Source organism: Catharus ustulatus, chromosome 3, assembly GCF_009819885.2.
Source record: "Catharus ustulatus isolate bCatUst1 chromosome 3, bCatUst1.pri.v2, whole genome shotgun sequence".
NCBI lineage: Eukaryota > Metazoa > Chordata > Aves > Passeriformes > Turdidae > Catharus > Catharus ustulatus.
In genome coordinates, this window is record NC_046223.1 from 102,970,946 (window position 1) to 102,989,579 (window position 18,634).

General features: G+C 36.9%; 1 protein-coding gene across 5 annotated transcripts in view; it reads right to left on the reverse strand.

Annotated features, from left to right (window-relative positions):
- KIDINS220 (kinase D interacting substrate 220) overlaps positions 1 to 18,634 on the reverse strand; it is a 76,367-nt gene that overhangs the window by 36,158 nt on the left and 21,575 nt on the right. For all 5 annotated transcript variants that reach the window (XM_033055690.2, XM_033055693.2, XM_033055692.2 and 2 more), the window contains 13 exons: positions 17,938 to 18,036; positions 17,170 to 17,268; positions 16,036 to 16,213; positions 15,388 to 15,552; positions 13,889 to 14,068; positions 13,375 to 13,540; positions 12,331 to 12,482; positions 9,692 to 9,981; positions 5,813 to 5,953; positions 4,467 to 4,710; positions 4,218 to 4,306; positions 3,108 to 3,252; positions 1,378 to 1,540 (listed from right to left, as the gene is read on the reverse strand). In XM_033055690.2, the coding sequence (XP_032911581.1) occupies positions 1,378 to 1,540; positions 3,108 to 3,252; positions 4,218 to 4,306; positions 4,467 to 4,710; positions 5,813 to 5,953; positions 9,692 to 9,981; positions 12,331 to 12,482; positions 13,375 to 13,540; positions 13,889 to 14,068; positions 15,388 to 15,552; positions 16,036 to 16,213; positions 17,170 to 17,268; positions 17,938 to 18,036 (2,111 nt within the window). The remainder of the gene's footprint in view (positions 1 to 1,377; positions 1,541 to 3,107; positions 3,253 to 4,217; positions 4,307 to 4,466; positions 4,711 to 5,812; positions 5,954 to 9,691; positions 9,982 to 12,330; positions 12,483 to 13,374; positions 13,541 to 13,888; positions 14,069 to 15,387; positions 15,553 to 16,035; positions 16,214 to 17,169; positions 17,269 to 17,937; positions 18,037 to 18,634) is intronic.

Below are 18,634 nucleotides of genomic sequence, written 5' to 3' on the forward strand. Positions count from 1 at the left end.
AAATACAGAGAAGTTGAATAGAAAGCATGGTAAGAAAGGGAATTCCTGATGATTCTGAATTACTGTACTTAGTTCATCACATAAACATTTGTGACATTAGTTGTGTGAATGCACAGTGGAAAAATGGGTTCCCAGTGCCTTACCTTTGATTTCACAGGTATATTATACTCACAGAGGAAACGCAAAACCCAAAAACTGGGTCCATACTCTAGAGGAGAGTGTTTTCTAATCATGCACTTAGTGTACCTGTGAAGTCTGGTATTTCTAAAATCATCTTCCAGCTCAAAGCCACTTCAGTCTTCAACCCTCAGTCTCATCATGCCCAATCTACTCTTGTCCTTTACCTTCTGGGATTTCTGTGTTCAGATCTTAACTGCACTTCAACTTTTCTTTCCTAATACAACTCATTCAATCTCTCCCAAACAATTCTAATTCCATTCTCAACACTTCAACCATTCTCAGCCCATCCCAGACCCTCACACAGTTCATTGTCTTTGTCCTGTTCCTTAACTTTCAGTGCAGGGCACACTTCCAGTATTTTCTCTCCAAGTTCATTCCCCTGGACCCAGCAAAATCTCCAGATTTTCTGGTAACTTGTTCAGTCAGTCACAATCTTTACCTCAGCTGCTCTTTTCATCCGATCTCAATTATATTTTACCCAAGTCAAACCTTTCTTTCTTCCCCTAACTCTGATTCTCAGATTCTGTTTTTCTTCTACAGGTCCCACTCTCAGTCACATTCGCTCTCTTCCATTCCACCCACTGTCATCAGGTCACAACCCACAAATCCTTTTTTTAAGCAGAGGGTACTGGAGAGAGATGTTCACTGGCAACATGGAGCAATTTGTTCTCAGTAGCAGTACCTAGACAGCTCTGTTGGACAGCAACTTGTAGCAGAAATTGAGAAAGTCATGCCTCTTTTTCACATCCCTTAACTGCAGCACTTGGCATTGCCATAGCACACCTGCTAAGCACAAAACCTTCAGAGATTTTTATCAGTAAGGCCAGTTTCTGCTGGGCTTATTTCAGATTAACAAAGAAGTGGAAAAAATACCCAACTTACATCTTCGCCAAGATAAAGATGAAAAGGATATCAAGATACATAAGTACAGCTAGCTGCCTGTGAAAGAATTCCTGTACAGTTCTCTTTGGTTCAAATACAAAGCATTCATTCATAAGCACACATTCATACATGGTGCATCAAATAGCAATGAAACCCACTTAGAAGTTTTCGAAAGTTAGCACAAGAGGGTGTGATTGTGGGAATTTTAGATTACAACCTGATAAATGTTCGAAAGCCATGTTATTTTAGAGATTATTAATAATGATCATTATTTTAACCACTGAAAGTGCACACCATTACCAGAATGATGACTACCTCTCATAGATGGTTTTTAAAGTCAGGTGATCTGGAACACCTTCAGTCTCTTCAAGATGCAGGATAAGCCATGATGTTCTATACGGCCACTGCTCTGTGAGATTGATCCAACTTGCCAGTCTGTCCCAATTGAATGTGATCTGATTAGCTCTCAATAAACGACCTGAAAAAACAAGAAAGGAGACAAGAAAAGGTTAGGGCTAACTTACTTCAATAAAATTCAATAAAGAATTTAGAGGATTTTTTTTTCTCCCTTTTGAAAGATACCTTTTTCCCCTCAAAATAACATGTTACTTTGTTATTACCTGATCTGTGAACTTCCTGCTATTATATTTTTAGCTCAGTAAACTCAAAATCATCACAAGTTGCATCTAAAAATATAATTTCACAACCTAATAAAAATCTTTGCAAATCCTGGTCAAAATATGAGACTCTCCAAAACTGTCAACTTCATCCTGCTACTGGTGAATCTTAACTTACTTGAACAAAATTCAATAAAGAATTTCACACAGCATTAATTTCTCTACCTAAACACAGAAATTCATGCTAATACTTTGATAGATTTTCTGTGCATTGGTATATGGAATGTGGTCAAAACAAGTTAAGCATACAACTGCCAATTTCAATGGCCAATATAGTAAAATTCAAAGCTATAAAAAAGACTGTTTTAAGTTAGTAAAGGCAAGATATAAATTACAAATAAAGTTATTTTTAAAAACAGAAAAAAGATAATGCTACAATTTATGCATTTGAAGTTTCAGCAAATTTTCTATAATTCCTTTATTAATATCTGAAATTACATGTAACCTACAGCGTGAAGGCTCTGTTGATAAAGCTGTTTATGAAATAATGTCCAACCACAGATTACACAATACTAGAAGTGTTCTTGAAAGGTCATTTTCTTTTTAAGTTTAATTTTACACCTAACGTTTTGTGATTTTGCTCTACAATTTGCCAAAACAAGATAGGTTACATGCTACAAATTGCAGTGACAAGCTAAGAGACAGAACACTTATTTAAAAGATTAGTCCAGAATTTGAGGCCTGTTGCAGATTTATGCTCTTAAGTATACACAGTGTGAAAAGCAACTCAATTTCTTTGTTCTAGATACCTGTACCCAGTGCCTTCTATTGTCTGTAATAGAAAAGACACTAAATAATCACTCCCCGTTCACTTACTACATGAAACATGTTTTTATTAAACCTCCATAAGCCCTTTTCCAGTTATTTCCAGTTTTTAAACTTCAGAGACACCAACGTCTTGACTGCGTTTTGCTGGTGAGAGAATGCTTTCATCAGCCTCATACAATCACTTAGGGAAAAAGGACTCCAAATACTCATAGCAAAAATGAACAGTACATATTCCTGGTTTTCCTCTCACAGTTTACCTTTTCAGATGTCATCCCTACAATCTTTGTTCACACTACAGGAAAACGTAATTTTCTTATCCCATTTCAAAATCAAAAAATACAAAATTTCCTAAAATTGTAGACTAGAACCATTTGCCTCCCAACTGAAGTCAGCAAAACAACAAATATTATGCATCTTTCAAATTCTATGTAGAATGGTCTATAATTTTTTCTTACATTCTGGATGAGTTTACTTCTGGATTTTCAGAGGCAACACACGGACTGACTTGTTTGATTTAGTATACACACTAAAACGTCTGAGTGTAACTACAAGCAGTCAAAACACATTTCTGTTCACTGAACACGGGCATGTCACACTTACCTGTCACTGAAACAATATTTAGCAACCTCCTCATGGTCTGAGGGCTGATATCACTGAACCAATCCTCTGTAACCAACAGCTTGGTCAAATCAAAAGACATTTGGCGGGTAATGGTCCTCTGCATCTGGCGTCTTCGGTAAGTATCCTGATAATGAAACAAAAACCCAAGGAATACTGATGAGCAACAAAAGCTTTTACGTATTTTCAGTTTTACTTGATAACAAGTTAGAGCCTTTGTGAGTAAGTCTGTGAGGCTGACAGGTAATATCAAACATACAAGAATGTAATTCTGATTTAGCTGAGTATTATTTCCAACAAAGCCAAGAAGTGGTAACAGCTACACATTTTACTTCCACATCAATTCTGACAGGGTAAAATAGAGGGATATAGCAAAATATTTTGTTAAAAGGTTACTGCTTTGAGCATTTCCATTGTCACTTCCTACTGTCTCTCCAAAGGGTTAATACCATCCATTTACTAACTACACATAGAAAATAAGGTGACCATCAGGTTCCTCTGCTACAAAACTCCTGAAGTCTCTACCAATGGCAGCTCAAAAACCTCAGAATCCTCAGACTGTGTCACCTTTCACAATTTTCTAGATACCTTTTATTCAACCTGCTTTTGATTCTATTTAAAGATGGAAGATGAGAATGCAGAAAAAAAATGTGGTTGACATTGCAGTACAAGTCTAGTACTTAGTATTTGAAATTCTTTGATTTACTCAATTACTGTCCCTTGTTGCAACATCCTGCAACAAACCAATACCAGGCTTACACAAAAAAAATCCAAAATGTACGCTTAGATACACAGACCATAGCTCCTACCAGATTTGCTGAATCATCTCAGCATTCACAGAGAGCTGCACTTAATTTTTTGAGGAAAGGAATACTTGGGTGAGCAAGCAAACATCTTCCTCTCTGACACACCATCAGTCTACTGATTTAAGAATGGACTTTTCCTACATGGATCATTTATAAAAAATTCGTTTGATAAGAATGGTTTGATCAGTCTTCCAAGTTGATATTACTGAAAATGTCAAAGAAAAAAATTAAAAAAAGAAGAAAAGGCTTTACCAGTATCTCTATTTAGACTAAAAATCCTTCTCACCCGCCTGTTGAGAGCAGTTTTGCTACCAAGTTTGGTCATGTCTCCAAGACTGTTCTGGGAAACTCTCCTGTCAACCTCTTCATGCAATCCTACAAAAAGGAAAACAAAGGTAGACATTTTCTCCAGTCATATATATTTGACTGACCTATAAAAATATTGATCTGTCAATTATTTAAACAGTTTCTTCCAAAACACAGATTTTGGATCATGGTTTTGCAATGCTCATTTCACTCTCCTGTATAACCTCACCTGCATTATCTGCATAAGGAATATCTCCATTGGTTGTTGAAGCTACCATCAGTTTTTTTGCATTACTAAGCCCTCGGCTGTTCAGAAAAACAGGCAAATGAACAATATTTCGCATGTAATCATGGCCATTTATGTTTGAATCACGTAGAACACTGTTGAGATTCTGGTTAATTGCCTTTATAATAATGTGTGGGTCACTTGCAAAAATTGCAATGAATGGGCCTTTTGAAAACAAGACTCGTACCTGTAAAAAAGCAGACAGTACACCTTGTTAATAACAACTAACTGTAGTTGAACATTTAGCTGAACATTTTATATTCATTTTGTTCAAGGAATAAACCCGAGAGTCCAAGAGATGTATGGAGATATCAGCTTCTTCTACGTGAGATATTTAACCTTAGGAACTTATCCACAGCAAGAAATAAGCAAACTCAACAATTTAACAACAGAATTTACAGTGGAAGTCATCACCAAGGATGTATCATGCAGTAATGTTCCAGCCCCCCACAAATATTTGTAGCATTTAAGTATTTTTCATATGAAGTGCTTCAATGGTAAAAATATGAAATACTCTCCAAATATTTTGTTTGTTTCAACAGAATAATTATCTTCCCTAGTCTATCTTTGATTGTTTTCAAACCTTTTCAAAAGCACTAATATGCAATTTACTTTTCAACTTCTAAAATCCATCACTCTCAGTATTATAGCTTTGCCAATCTACACAAATATTAATTACCACAACATTGTAGGAGAACAGATTGTAAGTGTAGGAGAATAGTTTGTAAGGCTAGTGCAGAAGGCAATCTCTCCCAATTAATTACAGCTGTACTGATTACCAAGGAGTAGAAACAGCCTTGCCTGCCCAATGAGAATGGATGTTATAAAAGAACAGGCTAGCTAGCCACAAGTTACAGCTGCAGTTGCAGCTTGAAATCAGGAGTCTGGTGCAGTTTGGGATGGAGTCTGCTGGCTGTACTGTGAGGAGGTAGGGAACGTGTGGTTGTACAAGGCACAGATAAGGTAAGAAGATGTTGGGTGAGTAATGGACAGGGTTAGGCAGCTGGGTAAGGGACAGTTTGGGGTTTAGCCAGTCTTGCAGAAGGAAGAAGGAAACTTGCAGAGAAGAGAGAAGGAGTCAGTACTGTGTGGAGCTGCCTGAGAGAAGGCATGTTAAAGCTTTTAATAAAGGACTAGTGATGCTGCCAGTCATGTCTGTCTCAACATAATTACAACAAAACATAGCCTTTTTACAGAAAACACACAGCAACCGTAAGTATCTGAGCTCATCTGTGGAAGAGATTATGCATATAATCCAGAGGTTATCTTCACAAAATGATCCAACTTACAGTATCAAGCATCTGCAAAACCTTGTCCTGCTCACAAGCATCCAATCCATCAATAATTACAACAAGCCTTGTCTGATTCTGAGTGAAGCTGTCAATGGTTTTTGCCATTTTGGCCATCAGTTCCACTTCACATTTCAAAACCTATAAAAACAAAACACAAAGAAGGAAAAGTTATACTTAAAACTGATAAAACTACATATGTTTCCTTTGGCAGACTGCTATTTGTCCCAAAAATACTTCAGTAAGATGACAAGAATAAATTCACAAATACTCATTGTGAAAAGTCCTAAAGTGTCACTTTCAACATATTTATTTCCCATTTGAACAAAAATGTACAACAGAAACATATATTCTGCCTTGATACAACAAACTATCCTTATTTAAAATTCATTACAATATGATTTAGTATGATAATACTTATTCACAGTAAAACATTATTTAAAAAGTAAATAAAAGAGGATGTGTAGCTTCAGTTAGTCCTCAAAAATTGCTTTGCTTAAAATGTACAGCAAAATTTTTCTATTTGCCTTCCAGCCAAGCACATTATGCTATTACTCTAATGGTCAGTCATTGCTATTCAAGATAAGTAATCTGAAGATTTTGTTAAACTTTTCCACATTGTTACACATGTAACAACCACCCATAACCTAGAAACAAAGGTGGAATTTGCCTGCCCTAACGTCAGCAGGTAACAGTAGACATTAAAATCTGATCTCTTAACCAGAAGATTCATTAGAATGTGCAAAATAAGATGACTTAAAACAAATTAATAACTCTTCTGAAATACCTACTTCTCTCCTTTGATGGTTAAGGGTGAACCTAACTCCTAAAAGGCTGAAGTTATGTCAGATAAATAGATAAATACAAACAACTGTCAAGAAACACAGTACCAAGACACAATCCGGTCTTCGGTGCTGCAAAAACATGGCTCCAGGCATGCTGGCATCAGAAGGGATTCACCTTCCTCAAAGAGAGCCTTTGACCAGGAGCCAGCAGAGTTAATCAACACAGCTTTAAACAAGACATGACAGGGGAAGGGGATAATATCAGGCTTGCCCACAACAAACTGTGGGGTGACACACCAGGGTTAGAGGGATGCAGTGCTAGTGAGGACCCTCATCTGAGATGTGCTGGCCACACTGGAGCATACTTGGTAGTCTTAGGGAGATGAAGCAGGGTCTCCTGAGGCAACAGAAACCAACAGGGAAACACCACTGAAATACTTCAAAGGAATTAAAGGGTATTCCTCTAAGAAGGCAACACAGTTCACAGCCCAGCCAAGATACCTCTACTGCAGTGCACACAGTGGGCAACTAACAGGAGGAGCTGGAAGCCACCGTGCTGCTAGAAACTGTGACCTAGCTGCCATTCCAGACACCTGGTGGATCAATCCTATGACCAGAGTGCCACTATTGATGGCTGCAGGCTGTTCAATGGCACAGCAGAGGAAGGAGGGGAGGAGAGGCTGCCCTCTACATCGAGAGAGGCAGAGATCACAAAGAGATGCCTCTGAGAAGCAGCCACAAACTGGTGGAGTTAGTGCATAAAAATTGGCAAGGGCCAGACCAATAAATGACACCTTGAGGTTTGTGTCTGTAAAAGGCCTGATCAAGAGGGGCCTATTGACAAAGGCTTCATGTCCCAGATACAGGAGGCATCATGCTCATGGGCTTGCATCCTCCTGGGGAACTTAGATGACTCCCAACATCTGGAAATGTAGCCTCATGAGCTGTCAGCAATCCAGGAGATTGCTGGAATGCATGTGGGATGACTTCTTCAGCTAGAGAGTAGACAAGCTCTGCCAGGAGGGGAGCAACACTGGACCTGATGGTCACTAATGTAAGTGGGCTAATTTGGGATATCAAGCTTGGAGGCAGCCTGGGCTGTGGTGGTCACATACTGGTGGAGTTTGCAGTCTGAGGGACATGGGTCAGGTAAGGAGTAAAGTCAGCACATTGCATCTTAGGAAAGCAAACTCAAAGCTCATCAAAGAGACAGTCAACAGACCCCCTGGAACAACACAGATGGCAGATCTTTTAAGGATGTACAGAAGCCTGTAATCCCCAGGTACAAAAAAATTGGCAAGGAAGACTAAAAGTTGGCTGTGCTGAGCAGAGACCTGCTGGTCAAACCAAAGACCAAGAAGTAAATGCACAGGCAGTGGAAGCAAGCACAGATAGGCTAGGAAGACTATAGGGACACAGTCTGGATGCAAGGGGATGTGGTGAGGAAAGCCAAGGCACAGCTGGAGCTGAACTTGTCAAGAGATGCAAAAATAAGAAAGGGTCAATGGCTCAGTGTCCCAATGGACATCAGTGACAAGTGCTGTCCCTCAGAGGTCTAGACCGCAACCAGTGTTATTTAATATCTGCATTAATGACCTGAATGAAGGCATTGAGTTCATCTTCAGCAAATTTGCAGATGACACCAAGTGGTGCAGTTGACACACCTGAGGGACAGAATGCCATTCACAGGGACATGGACAAGCTCAAGAAGGGGGTTCACGAGGTTCAACAAGTCCAAGTGCAAGGCCCTGCACCTGTGTACTGAATCCCTGGTGTTGATCCAGGCTGAGCAATGAACAGATGCAGAGGAGGACTTGGGGGGTGCAAGGCTGGATTTGACCCAGCCATGTGCCCTTGTAGCCCAGAAAGCCAAATGCGTCCTGGGCTGCATCCAAAGCAGCATGGGCAGCAGGTGAGGGAGGGAATTCTGCCCCTCTGCTCCACTGAGGTGAGACCCCCCCTGCAGTGCTGCATCCAGCTCTGCACTCCTCAGCACAGAAATGACACCAATGTATTGGAGCAAGTCCAGAGGAGGCCACAAAGATAAGAGGGAGGGAGCACCTCTGCTGTGATGAAAGGCTGAGAGAATTGGGATTATTCAGCCTGAAGAAGATAAGAATCTGGGGAGATGTTGTCTTTCCAGTACCTACAGAGGCCTGCAATTAATGTGAAGATAAACTTTTCAGCAGGGCCTTTTGCAAGAGGACAAGGGGGAATGGTTTTAAAAACTGCAGGACAGTCAATTTAGGTTAGCTATGAGAAAGAAGTTTGTTTAAAATGAAGTAGTAAAACACTGGTACAGATTGTCCAGAGAAGTTGCGGATGCCCATCCTTGTAAAAATTCAAGGTCAGGCTGCATTGGGCTCTGAGTAACCTGCTCAAATCAAAGACATCCCTGCTCATTGCAGGGAGATTGGACTGGCTGACCTTTAGAAGGTCCCTTTCAACCCAAACTATTCTGTGACTGTATGAAAAATATTTGTACAACAGATTCTTATACAATACAATGGCTGTAATCTACAAAGTTAGCAATCATGACGCTACATTTTACTTTCAAATAGGAGCATATAGCATACCTCATGACAACCTGAGAGTATATTTATCAGTTTATACAGGCTAGCAAAACAATAGTATTTTCTACCATTTTTTATTAATTATGTGGAGTGTTTTGGAATGTTTTTTCCGTGCTACAATTCCTTTCTTAGCAAAGCGGTCTTGCAGACAGAAAAAGTTAGGCGTGTTTTTACACCTTCAGAAGATTCTTGAAGTTATTCCTTCTAATTTTATGACCTAAAGTAAGCTTTTAATAAATAATGGTAATTGAGAATTGTTTTTCCAAGTACTTTCTTCCTAGCAAAAATAAAATCAGAAAACTGAAACCCCAGATTTAACAATTATGATTAAGCAGATGGATCTCATATACTAAGTACAATTACCACTGGCACAGAAGTGTTCCATTCAGTAAAAACTCACCAAGTCTCATTCTCCTGTTGTGAGACTTGGCCTGATTAAATTAACAGTGCCCCAACTTAATAATGCTCCATGTTTGGGTGTTTGTGGCATTCCTTTTAGGCCAATTCCTATAAATGCTCACCTTCATGAACCCCTCGCTCTTCAACTTGTGAAGCTTGGAGGCAGCACTGTGAAGACGTTTTCTCTGAGAATTCAAAACTGAATCCATCACCTGCCACCATGTGCGGCAATTCAAGAAAAAGGCCAAACCAACAATACAGGTCACTGTTATGAGAATGACATTTACGGTCATGTTGGCTGATTCCACGTTGAAAATTGCCAACAGGGCGATTGCAGAAACGACGCAAGACAAGATGAACAGGAAAATCACAAAAGATGGGAGGCAGCAAGTTTTCTTCCATTTCTTTTTACCTAGGAAACAAGTATTGCTGTTAGAATTAATGTACAGTGTCATGACAGGCGAGTACAAAATCTATTAACCTGCATACTTCTCATAAAACACTAACTCGCACAAAAGCTTACTGCAGTGTTATCACCCAGTCACAAACAGTGGGAAAAAAAATCTATTATTTGCCAACATTCTTGGAAATTATGAAGCAGAGGTATTCCTTTAATCTTCAGTTTATTTCCATCATTTCAAGAAATCCACACTGGATGGAAATGATAATTTTGTATCAGTGCTATCATCCCTTTTGTGGCATCTCTTTTAAAGTGTACTTAGGTAAATAAATTGTGGTACAACTGTACAGGGACTACTCAGTTTTAAGGTGGAACCTGGTACTTACATAATCTAATAGTAATGGTACCATTGAAGAACTAAACCAAAATTGCAAGCTGCAACCTGAGGCCATCCTTTCTTGAATGTTCTAAAACACACATGAATGGGAAAACTGCAGCAAATACAGTTTGGACAGTTCACAAGGGCCCCAGAGGAGAGTACAGAACTCCTGACTTCAAGTGGGCTGATAGGAAAGCAGCAAATACTGCAGTTGGAGCTTAGCACAGCTAAATTAGTGACCAAAGAAACAGTATTTTCCAAAGTAGCAGTCTCTGCCTTTAGGACTTGCACAGATCCAGTGGTACATTTAGAAAATTGCTATCTTCTGGACACATTTGTTGATAACAAAGAACAAAATAGCAATGATCTGAAGCAAAATTATGACAGCTAAAAATCAGTACTTGAACTGCAGGGGGAAAATCAAAGTTTTAATATGCTAAGTACAAAGAATACTCAAGGTTTATATGTGGGCCATATTATTCTATACAACAAGCTAAGAGCTGCAAAGGTTTTTCATATTGCTGACATAAGTGACTCATAGGATTGTGCTGCAGGACAAAGCAACAGAAATGCATAATGACAGAAGTGAGGGGCAATAAACAAAGAGGAACAGCTCAGATATAATTAGATTCAGTTCTAGACATAAGTATAAATGTAAGCATCCTCTTACTAGACAGAGACAGAACTCAATTAGAGAGACACTTAAATATCATGAACAATGAAATGACAATTGAAAGAGGCATGTCTGCAAATTTACAGACATAAAAGAAGATATAGAAGACTAAAAATAAACCCCTATAGAATTTCTGTAAACCTACAACCCTGGCCCTGTAAACAACTGAAGAAAAAGAGAGAATGTGCAAAGTCATCGAATAGATAAAATAAATTTTAAAAATCAATTAGATAATTAGGCAGAGCATAGGAAGGCAACAGAGCAAAGAATACAAGTGAATATAAGATTACAAATGAAAGGGAAAATATGATTACTGCAAATAATCACAAGAAGCCAGCACTACACTGCCATTCTCAAGACAACTTCAGGAGAAATTACAGTATCATGAAAGCTGTTTCACTGAGACTAAAGAGAGGAACTGCGGAACCTAATATGGAAAAAAGGGATGAACAAATCCACACATCCCTTTCATAAAGAACACTTAGTAAATTGGAAAAAGAGCAATGAGGAGTAAGTTGTTTTCAGCACACAGTTGAACATAGCAAACACAGCACATTTTTTCCAGCTTCTGCAGGACAGAAGAGTCTAAATGCTTGACTTTGTGAGAGGAGACAGATTCCTCAATTCATGGACAAAAAGAAATGAGAAGTAACTGACACATACTAAAAGTACAAGTCCTCAATAAATTGAAAGTTAAGCTCAAGAACTCCTTCTTCACAATATCATACTCTACTCTGTCTATTTCTTTTTCTGGAAATCTACAGATGAAACAGAATAAAAATGCTTGTTCCCTTTGGATCAAGAAGGTACATTTCATCCCATCTTACTAGTATTAATCACAGCAATTTGTAGGATTGGACTAACATGTTCTACACATTTATTATTTCCAAGAATAAGTAGTGGTCACTTATAAAAGCTCTAAATTAAAATTTGATAAACTAAACAAACTTCTTGTAGCAATAGACAAAAACCCATGTATTTTCCTTTATCTGACTCAGACACAATGACTTAATTGCTATAGAAATATGCTGCAACTATAAGGATGTAACGTAAATACACATTTCTATTAACATTTCTGAAAACTATGCTTCACAGGAGATATTCCTTCATTATATTAATAAAATCAAGATTAGCAAATAAAATGGGGCATTTTTTCTCTTTCAGAAAGAGTTTCCCCCTTCTCTATGAATTTCTGCATGGCTACAATGATTTTTAAAAAGAGCTTATAATGCAAAAAACAGAAGCCCTGGTAACAGTGCACTGAAATGGAATAATTAGAAATGTCATTCAGGTAAAAAAAAAAACAAACCTTGTGTATCTTCTGTCTTGAAAACTCGAAATAGCCTTGTTGCTAGGAAACCAAATTCCCTTTCACATGCATCAGAGAGGGTAGCAATCATCTCAGCCAGTGAAGTCTCTCCACCTACACTGGACAGTCTATTGTAGTCTGTAAACAAAAATCTGAAAGAGACAAAAACATGTATTTGGTATACTTCAGAAAACTTTAAATATTTTCTGGCAACTAAAACAAAAGTCTTGCTGCATCTCTGCAGTTAAAAGTTTTTTTAAGTGGTACAAAATGCAAAACACTGCTTTTTAAAAAAATCTACATGGAATTTAACTACTTCTTCTCCATTTACCAACCTCTTCTTTGCCCAACTTCCTATTCTAAAACTTGATTTCTTAAAAAGACAAAAATTCTCATGTCACTAATAGTACCTCAGATGACAGCAAAAACATGAAAATATCTTTATGATGCCAAAACATAATAGTGACTAATATTTTCAAAACTGCATTCTGATCTATTTTTAAATATTTATAGAGGATTAAAAAAATTACAGAAACACAAGATCACATAAACGCACCATGAGGCTAAAATAGAAGTCTTGGCACAATAGAAGTAAATGAAATTTTCAAACGCACAGCTTAAGTTTTCTTGTTTTCAGGTAAACTAGAAGCTTTGAACAGTTTTGAACAGCTCTACTTACAGGGAGGAAAAAAAACCCCAAACCTTAACAGAATTTATCAGTGGAACACGTATTAAACATACATAATACTCAATAAGTTATACCGGAAAATTCTTATTTTCTCTGGTATGAATTTTCATTAGTACAATAGCCAAAATCTCTAATTCTAAAAAGCACTTTCACCAACTTTGGCAGATAGTTTTTCTTGAAAACACTACTATCTTCCTCACACTGAGAAGTTTATGATCTTCTAGGGCTACTGTTTTTCAAACAAGAATCTCAACTTTTCATATTAAGCTAAACATGCTCATTAATATGCACAGTTTGAGAAGTATCAGAGTGAGCCTGATTGATTTATTCAAGAGTAAATAAATTAAGTAACTAACCTGACAGGTAAAGCTTTAGTAGTTTGCTCTGGTAGTTCTGGTGGGTTCACAAACATGAGTTTGAGAAGCAACTCTAAATATCCAACATGTCTTGCCAACCTTGTACTTAACACCCAGGCCCAGTTCCATCTCTCCCCTTCTCTCCGGCCACCAAAGTAAATTACAGCTAAAACATTAAAAAGATGTTATGGTTTTAATTTAGCCAACACTGACAGCTGAAAGAATCATGATGTTTGAACAGATAAAGCATGGAGTTCCACAAAAAAAGTTATGAACTTTTAGCAGTTAGGCTAAAAATGAGAATGATAAGAGTAACCCAATGAAATTAATAAACAAAATCCTTCTTTGTTCTCAAGAATGCCCTCTCACAAATTACATGCAAAACAAAGGGTCCAAAGGGACCTTTGTCTACAAAAACATTCAGCACTTTTTCTGAATGGCAAAGCATATCTACAAAGTAACATTTAATTCCAGAAATAGATAAAAACCTCCATGAATACCATATAAGACTTACTAAAGAAAATGTAGAGGACAGCTAATAAGCTGAGTGACACTGCTATTCCAAGCTTTGCATCCACTGTGAAAGCGAGCAATAAACCCAAACCTCCACACAGCAAAAGCGTGAGGAATACAATAAGCCAGGAGAACTGAAACAGAGGTTCAATCTGCTGTCCTGCAAAAGTCTTCATTTCATCTAAAACAAAAAGACAAAGACCAGTTAACATATGAAGTCACTCAAGAAAGGTCATTTGTGAAAATAACTTTTTCAGCAGACTGTATAACTTATCCCAATTATTGATTCAAAAAAAAGACAATGACGCTTGAATTCTTCAAACATTAGTGCAAAACATTTAAATACACAATACTCACATTCTTTGCTGAAGATTTTCTACTTTTGAAAGCATATTAAAAGTCATGTCATTTCCTACCCTCCTTTAAAAGTATGGAATGCATTTTATGACACTAAGAAAAATAAATCCACCATATCTGTCAAAAAACCCCACCAAACCCCCAAAATCTCAATCACTGAAACATGGACTGTGCTCCTCAAATAGTCAGATTTAAGAGTACAATGTGAAGGCTGCAATATTATTTCTGTTTGTTGATTCTTATATACTAAAACAGGAATTCCTGAAGGAACTTATTTCAATTCTATGAATCAGAAATAATAGATATATAATCCAGAATAAAAACAGAAATGAGGAACAGGAGGAAAATAACTGAGAAAGTGTTCTAGAAATGCAAGAGTTCATCAGCAATAAATATCACAGTCAAAGTACGTATGCTTTTTGTTTATGACATGGAACAGAAGGTGAAAAAATTAATGCAGAGATCCCATTTGGCTAATACAGAAATCACAGAAATTAAGAAACACCTGGTAGAAACAGTAAGAAACAGACTGGTAGAACTATTTTGAATTACATTGAAACATCTCAGAAAAACACCCTTTATAAGAAAATGCTAAAACTAAATGTGATGCCTATTTCAAGCAGGAAAAACATTGATTCATTTCATGTACTATGTTTGTCTTCCTCTGTCATTTCAGAAAGTTCAAAAAACTCAAAGAGGAAAGGGGAAGAAAACTAGATGCAAAGAACACACAATACAGAGAATAAAGCATTAATATCCTGATAAATGATCTTAATCATTAAGAAGAAAAAGACATGGGATGCACAATAAATAAATACTGCAGCAGAGGAGGTCTGAACCTGATCAGACAAACAGGCCCACCAAGGTATATTTAGGCAGCCAGACCTTCTGCAGTATCCTAAAGGGTAGATTCACTGCTTCAGGAAACTCACAGGAAAATAGACAGAAGCACTTAAAGACTGTCTTACCATTGCATAAATGAACAACGCAATCTATGAATGAACTGACCACATTAAAATATAAATCCTTGCATTGTAGTGACCAGATAAAACATCACATGGACCAACAATCCTCACAAAAACTAGTAACTCCAATGTGAGGCTTTTCAGAGATAGATTGGAAAAGACTAAATCAAGTTTTTACCTTCCAGTTTCTTAAGCAGGAAAGATTTTCCACTTCCCCACTGTGCATACAAGCCTACACAGATGGGTGGCTGCATGGTTGGTTCACTCAGAATATCAGCCAAAGCACTGCTGTACAGGTCATAGCCCAGCATGTCACCATCAGATTCCGTGGGAGACAAGTGCCCTGCAACACAAACACTGTGCTACACACCTTTGGTCTAAGAAAGCTCTTCAATATGACAGTTTTCATACATAAATTCATGAGACATTCACTCATATTTGTATATATACTCCTGCCATATAACAGCTGTTATTATTTGTACATTCCTGTACATTTGTACATTCCATAAATCATACATAATTATCACATCTATTAAAGCCTACTACAAGACTCAAGATCCCAAACTACAGGAAGTCAAAGAAAGTAATGCCTGCACAAGCAAGATCCAAGTAAAAACAAAGTGATCAGCAGAAGTCCCAAAATAAAAGGTATATTTGACCTTTGCCAGGTTTTTAGAGTGATGGGGTTTTTGCCAACTGATTTTTAAGCCTTCCCATTAGGTGCAACATTAAAACATCAAAAAATCTGTAGCCACTTTTCAATACATAATTGAATTAACTGGATTGTTAATATATGAGTGATTAAAAAAAAAATACTTATACTTACTGGCACCAAATATCTGCGTTAAAATACTCTTCTGGTGGCTACAGTCAATATTGTAAGGGGTTTCTCCTGTCTTGTTGGGTCTATAAAGCAATCTACCATCTTTTGGATTTCTTAAGAGCAATTCAGCAAGTTTACGGCTTCTTCCACGAATAGCAATGTGAAGTGGAGTATCTCCTTTCTGCAATTAAGTGAAAAGCTAGTAATGTCTAACACGAATTCCTAAGATCATGGACAGACTCTATGTTCAACACTGTTTCAGAAGCATTATTTCCTTGAAATAAATCTAAAGGCACATTCAAAAGCATCAGTGCCTTATAGCAAGCATTTTTCCCCTTGAAAAAGTATTACAAACCTTTCAGAGAAGACATGTGAAAAAGCAGTTCTTAAAATGCTAAACCTCAGATACTGCCTTCTTTCTTAAATGTTTATATTAATATCCTGAAGTTCATGAAAACTGTAGCCTTTGTGTAGAAACAAATATCTACAAGCAAACTCAGAGACTTGTTTGGAACAAGAGACAGTGCTTGTTAGAATTGTTTCAATGTCTGCTCAGACTGCCCCAAAAACTTCCCTGTAAAAGCTTTCTTATTGCATCAAATCAACATTATTACTTATTCGCCCTAAATATAATAGCAAGAGATTTAAAAAGCACCAAATAAATATTGCTGTATTTAGAAAGTTTGCAAAGTATGCATAGGAAGACGGCAATAACCAGTTGTATTTGTCCTTGGCATCCCTTTGCTTAATGTCTATTAATCAAAAACTAATGTTAGTGACAAATAAAAACCATTCTCTATGCTCTTTTTCAAGTGTACTAAGAATCAGTTGCTTTACCTGTGAAAGTTTTATTCCTCACCTGGATTTTTTTTTTCAAGTTATTAAGAGCACCCTAATACAAAACAAACCAAAACCCAACAATATACTAATGGTGGAAACAAACATACACTTAAATGTTCAGATCTATTTAATTATTAAACATATGAAAGACTAAGAATATAAGTCTAATGGTCTATTTAATTATTAAGCATATAGGAAGCTCTCTTTCTGTATTAGCCTCGACAGCTCTCTCCAAAACCCTTCTGCAAAACTAAAATGATTAAATATACTAAAGAAAACAAATAAATTATTCTTTACCTTGTCTACAGCAGAGACCTTAGCTCCTTTATCCAGAAGAAGCTCCACTATTTCAATATTTCTCATCTTGGTTGCCTTTATAAGTGGTGTTTCTCCATCCTTAAATGGAAAATATAATAATATAACAAAATATAATAGAAATATAATATAAAGATCTCTGTATACCCAAAATGAAGAAAAAAAAGTAATTGAAAAACAAATTAAAACAAAAAATTAAGATAATTAAAATTAAATATGCTACTGTGCAAGCAACAACACGTTAGCATATTTGTCTGAAATAGTATCCCAGACTCAGTTTTCTAGCTTGATTAGAAACAAAGAACAATATACATTTCTGTCAATAACAGTGTCAAATAAAAACAAAATTCAAATAAAATACAAGATATTTGAAAATATTTCAGTGTTGTGCCAACTACTTCTCTTATTTTTTTCCTTACTGCTCCACATGCCTGAACTCATGCCTAGTAATATCAGAAACCTCTTTCCTCCAGTGGCTCTGCTCTTTACTCATTATTGCTGGTCAGGTCAATGATGCTGAGGTAAAGAATCCACATATTCCCTGCTATCAAGGATCTAACAGCAAATCATATTTAGCAACAGAGGGAACATTGCTGTTACTGAGAAGCCTTATTTCAGGAAAAAAAAATTTGAACAGTGCTCAAGGTACCAACACTTCACAAAAACTGAATGTGGTATGATCTTCACATCACATAGGAGCTGAGAAAAGAACAGAGGTTAAAAAGAGCAATTAAATTAGAATTTTGTTACCTTGGTACATGTCTCAGTATCAGGGTTGCATTGCAAGATATCCCTCACCATTGTAGCATTTCCTTTCTCAACTGCCCAATATAAAGCAGTTTTATTATCCTAAAAAAAACCAAAGTATTAAACACTAACAGTATTTTTATTTAGTTGGAGTAATTTCAAAAACAGTATTTAAAGTGCAACCACAATATATTGAAAATTGCATACAATAAAGCAATTTTGAGCACAGCTCAAGGCAAAGGGAAAGGTCAATAAATCTAATTGGTACATTAGCAGAATTTAAAGGGGAGGATGCAAATTTGGCTAGGGAATATAAATCTGTTTTGAAAACATTTGTGAAATAGATTAAGAGTTTTAACAATCTAAGCAGACTCAATCTGTCTTGTCTAACTCAAATATAGAAATTACCTAATGAAATAAAACAACTTTTTTTCAGAGGCCAAGCAAGCTGGGAAGCTGTGAAAGTAGATGGACAAGAAAGTCAACACAAAGAACCAGAATAAACATGGGGGAAGGGTCATAGCTGCAAATCTGCTCCTGTCATCCTTTTTTTTCCCCAGTGATGTGTGGATGTGTGCTACCCCAGAAAGTCTTCACATATGCAATTTTTCCGTAGCCTAGTGATTGCATCATGACTCTTTCTGTTTGATGTATATTTGTGTAGAGACATTTAAGTTAAAAAAGCCTCTGAACACACACC